The sequence below is a fragment of the Pygoscelis adeliae genome, unplaced genomic scaffold (assembly GCF_000699105.1).
Source record: "Pygoscelis adeliae isolate BGI_AS28 unplaced genomic scaffold, ASM69910v1 Scaffold14, whole genome shotgun sequence".
Lineage (NCBI taxonomy): Eukaryota > Metazoa > Chordata > Aves > Sphenisciformes > Spheniscidae > Pygoscelis > Pygoscelis adeliae.
This window is the reverse complement of record NW_008825109.1, coordinates 20823792-20832628: the sequence shown is the minus strand read 5'-3', so window position 1 is coordinate 20832628 and position 8837 is coordinate 20823792. Positions and strand designations below refer to the sequence as shown.

The following is an 8837-nucleotide window of genomic DNA, read 5'->3' as shown; positions in this document are numbered from 1 at the left end:
TGTAAATAAAAAAACCCATGAAGCCAAATGTGCACGGCTGACATTTGTGCTACACAATAAAATCAAGCTGTGCAATGAGAAGGATAACGTCCATAACTGGCACTCTGCCTTCTAAGGGCACCTTGCTGGGAAATTTGGCAAAGCTCCCGATTGATACTAGAGCCCATTTTTGGTAACATAGAAAGCTGGGTATGGTACATGTTTCTGACATTTGGGGGGGGGTTTGTACATTTTTCTGACATTTGGGGGGGGGGGGGTTGGTAGATTAAAAGAGTGGCTATAGAAATTCTCTGAAGCACATTGTCTGGCTGGATTGTAAATTTACACTAGAAAGTAATGTGTCCAGGGACATTAAGTAACCCATATTCTAAGATTGCTTCCTAATACTGCCAAAAAAGAATACAGCTCCTTGTCATCTCTCGTCTCCTCTCTGGCTTCTCTGAATCCACATCTGGACCCTCTCCCACGCTTATCTCAAGGAGAAAGAGCAGACAGGCATTTGAAAAAGACCAGCTTTCTCTGAAGTGAGTTTAGACCTCAAAATCACATGGGCAGTTTCTGAAATACCAACCTTACCTGCCGCTCCTGCAGCATTTTCTGATGTGAACTAGACTTAAAACTCAACAGCAGCTTCCTGTCTAATCGATGCTGAGATGAGGGAAGAGGCCACACAGCAATTGTCATTGGGAGTGACAAGTAGAGGTTTCCTTTCAGGTTAGGCATGGTCAATATGTTTATTCAAGTAGAAAATAGGTAGATTAAGTGGTTGTGTTTGCCTGCTGCTAAGAGAACCTCACACAAAGGTTACTTATTTTCTGGTGCGAAGGTTGATGGCAACTTTCTTCTATGTGAGCTGCTGCGTCTGATTAGCCTCACTGCATTTCACAAGGGTTTCCTGACTTCTCCTTCACCTTCTGATCTGCGGCATCTCAGCTCTCAAGCTGCTGCTTTTCTTATGCTCAGTCTCTGCCATTTGTCAGCTGTATTCCCCCTTGTCCAGCCGCCTGCCTGGTTTGTCACTACCATCCCTTAGCATAGAGAGAAGACAAAACATGATGATAAAGGAGGAGGTTATGATTCATTCTGAAGCTTCTGGGAATGGAGACACGGCATTATATCTCTGTGACAAACTGTCCTGAAAACATCAGGATGTCTCTATACTCTGACACTGGGCTATGCAGTTGCAGAAAGTAAGAGCAGCCTGAACAGAGATACCTTTTTTTTGATATAACTTGGATAGAGGGATTTTAGACTCGAATGCACTGTTCTCCACATAAGCCCATCACTGTCATCTGAGAGTTGTGCTTAGCACAAATTTCTGAGCAACTACTTAAAATTGGAAGAGAAGATTGCATAGCAAGTGCACACCCGGCCTGGTTCACGAGCTGGTTGTCATCAGAACCCTGCTCCTGGCCAGAGGAAGGTTGTTTAATCTCTATTTTAAATATTTATTGGAAAGCTCCTCCTTGCTGCTGTCTTTGATCTATTGTCCTGTCTGGAAAAAATAATGGATGATTTGCTGTTGTCAAGAATAGGGGACGAATCTAGCTGCCCAGACTCAATTCTGAATGCATACAGGCTGCTTCTCTTGGAATTACCTCTCTCCGAGTTAGCTTGTTCTGAAGTTGATCCAACTATCTGTGAGCCAAGTGCAGTGGCAGGTTTGCAAGAAGATGAGGAAGCACTGTGTGCTTGGAGATTTTCTGTCTCTCGTTCCCAAGTCTGTCTTAAAAATTGCTCTTGCTACTGTCTGCCACACTCTTTTCCCAAGAGCTTATCTTTGAGAACAAATAATCTTTTGCTTTTTTAAGTCTTTCTACTGAAATTCCATGTTGAATTTGCATGTTTAATTGCCTTTCACCACTTCTTTTCTAAACTAGGTATTGTGATCCCCGGTATGTGGCATACCTGGTAAGCAGGGTATCTGGTACCTTTAACGGCAGTTGCCTTGGGAGCAGTCTGAGAAATAGAAGGAAGGAGAAGGCAAAAAGCAGCTGGTAAATATCCAGTCAAAGCACGAGAAGGGAAGCAGAGAGAAAATGGAGCAGAGGTGGGGGGAGGAGGATTTACTGATGCCAGTGGAAAAGACTCCCTTTTATTATCTTTATTGCAGGAGAAGCTAAGAGGTATCACATGAGCAAAGACGCAACTGCAAAAGGCAAAACAGCCTGTTCTAATTCCCAAGGCAGTGCTTGTGCCTCAGCACTGTGTCTGCTCTGTTTGGCCCGTGCCTTTTTCCAGTGACTGAGTTTGTCATAGCTCTCCGTATACCAGGAAGAATGGTCTAGCTGGAGAAGAGAGGGAATGTCTCTGAGAACTTTTTCTCAAGAACATTTTCTAGAAAGCCGCCTATGTTTGGTATGGTGCTAAAGGATGCGGATGTTAGATCCTCAGTCCAATTCTCAAAAGAAAAAAAGTTAGCCTTAGACTACTGTGCGTAGATTTCTTTAAGCCTTGGAAATGTCATTACTGTTCAATGCGCTGTTCTTTCGTACAACTTCCCAGTACAACAGCATGGCCATAGGACTGAGGTGAAACAGTTGTTTATACACAGTATGGTGTTCAAGGCATAGCTTGACTCGTGTGTGCCTGAGAACTGTTCTCCAGTCTTCCTTCCGGAGCAGTTGCCAGAGTAGCAGCTCCAGTTGTTTTCAATCCCAGCTCATGGCAAATACTAGGAAAAAAAAAAAAAGTTAGCCTTAGACTACTTGCGTAGATTTCTTTAAGCCTTGGAAATGTCATTACTGTTCAATGCGCTGTTCTTTCGTACAACTTCCCAATACAACAGCATGGCCATAGGACTGAGGTGAAACAGTTGTTTATACACAGTATGGTGTTCAAGGCATAGCTTGACTCGTGTGTGCCTGAGAACTGTTCTCCAGTCTTCCTTCCGGAGCAGTTGCCAGAGTAGCAGCTCCAGTTGTTTTCAATCCCAGCTCATGGCAAATACTAGGATGTTGCTTTTCCATGTTCATAGCCTTTTCTGCGTTGTCTTTGTACTGTAAATAAACCAGGCCCAGAGCTGCAAAGAACTGGGCCAACTGTAGCTGAGAATGTCCCTTGTTTCATCCCACATATGCTGCTCTCCCATTCTTTCTCTTGTTCTGGAATTAGAGCCAGTCATAGAATCATAGAATAGTTTGGGTTGGAAGGGACCTCTAAAGGTCATCTAGTCCAACCCCCCTGCCGTGGGCAGGGACATCTTCAGCTAGATCAGGTTGCTCAGAGCCCCGTCCAGCCTGACCTTGAACGTTTCCAGGGATGGGGCATCCACCACCTCCCGGGACAACCTGGGCCAGTGCTTCACCACCCTCAGCGTAAAACATTTCTGACCACACAGCAATGCCATCATGAGGTCATGCTGTGCAGGTACCTTTCATGTTCCTCTTCTACCTCTCTCTTTTTTCCTAGCTCTTTCTGAGAATTTGAATCTGTTTCTTTCAAATGTTAGCTTTCCTTTTCCTTTCACTTAGCAAGTCCCTTCATTAACAGCTCCCTCTTCCAGCAGCTATGCCTGTTACCTCTTTAAGCTGTGTCTTTTCCCCACCCCTTCTTATGCCTTTTATCTCTTAATTACTGTTGATGATCAGATGTTGCTTTGCTCTTTGCCTTTCGCCAAAGTACCCATTCCATTCAGATCCATTTTCCAAATCTCTTTGCAAAGGGGGGAGCTTTTCCATCACTGATTACACAGCGTGGTGCCGCCCCATGCCCCAGAGCTAAATCCACACATTCAGTGACACAGAAAGTAATTGCCTATCAGAAAAGCCAATACGCCGCTACCTGCTATAGAAAGTGGGAGATGTTGTCAGGGTAACAGGCCTCTCGCATGTCTGGCCAGGTGTAATCATAGCGCAGCATATGGAAAAATCTGTTTCTTTCTCACAAGTGGAAGTAGCTCCTTCTGTTTTGGATGTAGCTGTTACGTAGTTTGTTTGCGTGAGATGTTGGTATCCGTTCTTATAAATGAGTGACATGTTTGAGGAAAATCATCTGGGGTATGAATTGTTAAAAAATGAAAACTGCCTTAAAATTGTGCTGCCTTATGGCTGTCATTCCAGTGGCGGCATTTTCAAGTAGATGTTGACGAAATGTGTGTAAGAAATGATCGCGAGCCTGACTTACACACGTTCAGTGGGTTTATTTAAAATCCATATCTAAAAAGTAGCAAGGTGTGGAAAAACAGATACGCTGTCATTAACAATAGGAATGGGCAGAAATAGTTGTGTTGAAATACAAAAAAATGGTAGTGCCTGTGTTTTAATTAAAAGTTAATTAGAAAGTGGAACGGTCCATTCTATTTGAGGATAAAGACAGGTGTTTCCAAATCGGTTCTTGCTCCCTATTGGAACGGAAAGAATAGATCAACATTTATAACGAAGTAAAAATGTTCAGTGTAAAAACAACAAAGCATTGCTAGAATGTTGAATAATCTCAGTGGGTTACATATGATTAAAGTGTAATTTAAAACAGTAACTAGGACCTATAGTAGATACAAACATGTTGTGATAACATAAACTTTAAAATTACATTGATGCAAATGATAGAACCAAAGAAATTGTCTCAGGTTCATGGGAATGAAATGAGAAACTGGGGAGGATTTGCTTTGACAGTTTCCCACAGAAAACTTTGTTGAAACCAGTGCACTCCTACAAAATGTTTTTGCTTTTTGACAATATTTTACTTTCTGGAAGAGAAACTGCTTCTTGAAAACTACCTCCTGACACTAATACTCATATCAGAATACAGTAGACAGCACTTTTGAGCTAGGCAGTCTAAAGGTGGGCACTGAGATGTGCATTCAGTGATCTAAAAGCAGTTCTGTGCAGTTCCCGTCCTTGCCCTCCATAGGAATTGTGGATGAAGAACAGTCCTTACCTTCCATTTTTGCCCAGGCGCCCAGAACTACATATCAGACTGCATATGCACAGACGCATTTTGGCTCTCACATCTAGAGCAGTGTTGGGGAGCTTAGAGTGTCACTTTGAAGACTTTCTGTTAGATGAGCCAGGAGGATGCACAGGAAGGGAATGTGGAAAGATCACAATCCCAGTCTAGGAATGAGCTGGGTTCACAGCAAATGGTGCTTTGTTTCCAGCTCTGAGCATCCAGTTGTTACCAGAATGAGGTATTTCACCTCTGCTGGTGATGGGCAGCTAGCAGTGGATGTGACGTGCTCTGGTGCCCTGTTCCTGTGCTCAATAGCAGTGGTGCTGCCGGGCACAGGAGGGGATTGCTTCTGCTGGGTTTCTGGGCAGGTCTCAGCTGCCGTTCTGTGTCCTAAGAACTGTGCTGCTGATTGTGTTTTAGGAGCAGATCCCTATGTGCTTATCAAGTGTGAGAACCAAAACAGGCGCTCCCCTGTGCAACACGATACGACCAGTGCCATCTTCGACACACAAGTGGTTTTCTACAGAAAGAACATCAACAGTCCTATCATTGTCCAGGTGAGATAAGCCATGCAGGGTGGGCTGCTCAAGGAGGGTAGGGGAGCACAACAGCATCGCTGGGCTTGACATGTGCTAACTCTTCCTCCATGTGACTGATACCCAGGATAGAAGTGTGAGAACCTCTGCTCCCCCTGAACAGCCTGGAGCTATTGAGCTGTTCTACTGATTCTCTAGCCTAGGTCTCTTCCATAAAACAGCAACTGATGACACTTAGGGATTAGAAGGCATATTTCATTCCAAGGCTTTGAAGGAATTTACAGAATTACCTTTTGCCTCATTTGGCATCTGACGAAACAGAGACAAAGAAAAGCCAAGTGTTGTCCAGAGTCAGTGTTTGCAATAAAACCAAAGCTAAGGCTTTTTAGAAGTTTGTTACCTTGAATTCTAGTCCTGTGGGAACTAGACCACACTGTTTACCTCAGCACTAGCTGGAGAAACAGAGCTTGGTATTTAGATGAGGCAATCCAGGAAAACTTTGGGAGGGTGGAATGGCATTTCAGTTTGATACACGCAGTTGTTTAGCATCAGACACATATTAAGGACTATGTCTTCTTCATCAGTGTAGGGAGATCTTACTATGAACCTGTGAATCAATTCACTGTGGCATATAAGTGCCAGAAATTGAAATAGCTTTATAGCACTGTGTTGCAAGAAGAGATACATTTCTGACTTTTCACTGCCTAATGCAGTACTGGTGCATAGTACTCCTGTGCCACAGTACTCCTCTGAACTAACAGGTATGTTCTACAAATATTATAACTAGAAGGAGGATGATAGCAGTGTTATCCCCCAAACCACAGACTGTAGTTATGGATTAGAGGGAACTGATATAATAGCTGATGGCACATGGTCTGTGTTCTTGGCATGTGCAGGATTGCGTAATCCTTAGAAAAGATTTGATTTACACGTGGGACCTCACCCCATCTCTCTACAGTATGCAGCTCAAACACTTTGACTTTGCCAGGATAACTGAACGTTAGATGCTAATGAACTTCACAGACCAAACAAAGACTGGCATGTGAGATTGGCGGCAAACCCCACCATTAACAGCATTTCAGTTGCTGCTTGCTATATGCCCAACCCCACCCTGAGTAGTGACAAAGGACGTGTCCAAGGACTCCAAAACTACTGCAGTCCCTTGCTCTAGCGGTGTGGACCTGGCTCTAACACAGCCAGAGGAAAAGCACTGAAGACGTTGCAGAGGTGAGCACAAGCAGGCAGGGTGGCACAGACTGGCTGATTGCATGTAGGTTTTTACTGCTGATGAGCTCAAACAGGCAATTTTTAGTCCTCTTCTAGGCAGGCTGTGACCTAGAAAGCAAAAAGCTGCATTTAGCTCCTTATTTGCATAGTGTATGTAAATGAGCATGCAAATCCAGAATCTCCCACATGCTTTCTAAGCAATTAGATAAATTTAGATGTACGCCCCCTCCTCGCTGCTTTTTCAAGGGGTTAATGGGGGTGACCCTCCTCCAGCACAACCCTTACAGGTGGAGTGTGAGAGAAGCACTGCTTCAGCTGGCTTTATTTCTGTTCCCTTGTCTCTAGGTCTGGAACAGCAACATCCTGTGTGACCAGTTCCTCGGACAGGCAGTGCTGGCAGCTTCACCCAGTGACCCCAGAGAACAGCAGACTCTGCAGCTCCGAGGGAGAGGCAGGCGAGAAGCAGCCGAGATGCCAGGTCACATCACCGTCAAGGTTTTTTCCAGCGATGACCTCGTGGAGCTATGAATACCAAAGCCCCGCAGAGCCAGACAGAGCTGTCACCTCGCAGCAGGGGGGCTTGTCTGTGCTTTCTGTGCGAATGACTCGGGAGCAAAGGTTGCACGTAATCATAATCGCTTTAAAAGGAAAAAGCCCTCTAACTCTCCACATTATCATGGATAACAGGGAGAGAGGCTTTTAAAGAGGGAAAAAATATGTATTTATACATATATATGTTCATGATACAGCAAATACAGTAGAAGAGGGGCCAAACTAAACGTTAGCAGATAAGCTCATTAGGATGTGACCATCTTCCCCAGCAGCATCTTTCAGGAGGTCTCGGCACACAAGCTGGAAGCACATGTGACTCTTCTCACAGGTTCTCAGCACATCGTCATCGGTTCCCAGCAGTGGGACTGGATGCAGGCAGGAACGGCTGCATCTCCATGGTCACGTACCAGCAGGCTGGTGGGGTGGCAAGCACAAGGTGTATTTGCGTGGCTCAGTCCTTGTTCACGGCCAGGCTGTATTTGGGAGGGGGATTTTTTTAATCTTTGATTGGAATTTTTTTTGGCATATAAAATTCTTGATGAATTTCATTGTTACTGCTGTAGATCAGATGTTTCTGTTCCTTGGCGAAAATGTCATTACTCAAGGAGTTCAGTCATAGGTCATAGCCTTAAGACCAGGCGTGCTAGGGCAACACTGAAACGGAAGGGCAGGTCTTGCAGTGCCTATTTGAACACCACAGCAAATAAGAGCTTTGGCCGCACAAAGGCTCTCAGATTGGCTTTCTTATTCTTCTATTCTCCACCTCAAGCTGATGACTCATGAGTTGATTATCTCTGGCCAAGAGAAGGGCACCTCACAACTCAGCTGTGGCTTTGCTCAGAGGACAAATTCAGTAATGGGAGCCTCCTTGCTCAGGAGGCTTTGTTTAATCCACATGATGCTAAAAATGGAATAACACTCCTTTTGGTTCATTAGATGTGATGGGTAGCGCCAGACTGAAAGTGGACAAAATTAGCTCATGGCAAGGATGGGTTTGTAAAACAAAGATGCTGTGCCCTGGCAGGTATCAGGTTTCACTCTCGAAATTTTGCATCGGTTTATTGCTGACAGAGCTGACGTCTTTGATGACATTTAACTTGGGTATAATGGAGGACAGGTATTGTTTCATATTTCCTTCAAAGCAGGGTTCCAGTACAAACTTTCTTTTAACTTTTAGACTGCATATAGCCCAACGGCAGGGCTTCCTCATAGCAGACATGTAGATGTCTGCTAGACGAAGGTCCATCCAGGAGGTTGCCTAGGGTGAGGCAGTCAGCCCCACGCATTATGACTGCCTCTGCCAAGAAAAAAAGGAGGGTGATTGTCATAGGCGATTCCCTTCTGAGGGGAACAGAGGGCCCTATATGCCGACCGGATCCGTCCCACAGGGAAGTCTGCTGCCTCCCTGGGGCCCGGGTCAGAGACATTACTAGGAAACTCCCTGGTCTGGTACGGCCTTCCGACTACTACCCGCTGTTGGTTATACGGGCTGGCAGTGATGAGGTTGCAGAGAGAAGTCCAGAAGCGATCAAAAGGGACTTCAGGGCACTGGGGTGACTGGTTGAAGGATCAGGAGCACAGGTAGTGTTTTCCTCAATCCCTACAGTGGCAGGGAAGGATACTGAAAGGAAC

At 44.9% G+C, this 8837-nt stretch overlaps 1 protein-coding gene across 1 annotated transcript in view; it reads left to right on the top strand.

The window, feature by feature from the left end:
- The window catches only part of CAPN6 (calpain 6), a 69413-nt gene extending 61006 nt beyond the window's left edge, over window positions 1-8407 (top strand). The window contains exons 13-14 of the mRNA XM_009327838.1: window positions 5311-5447; window positions 6999-8407. Of these exons, the coding sequence (XP_009326113.1) occupies window positions 5311-5447; window positions 6999-7181 (320 nt within the window). The 3' untranslated portion in view covers window positions 7182-8407. The remainder of the gene's footprint in view (window positions 1-5310; window positions 5448-6998) is intronic.
- Window positions 8408-8837: the final 430 nt, after the last annotated feature.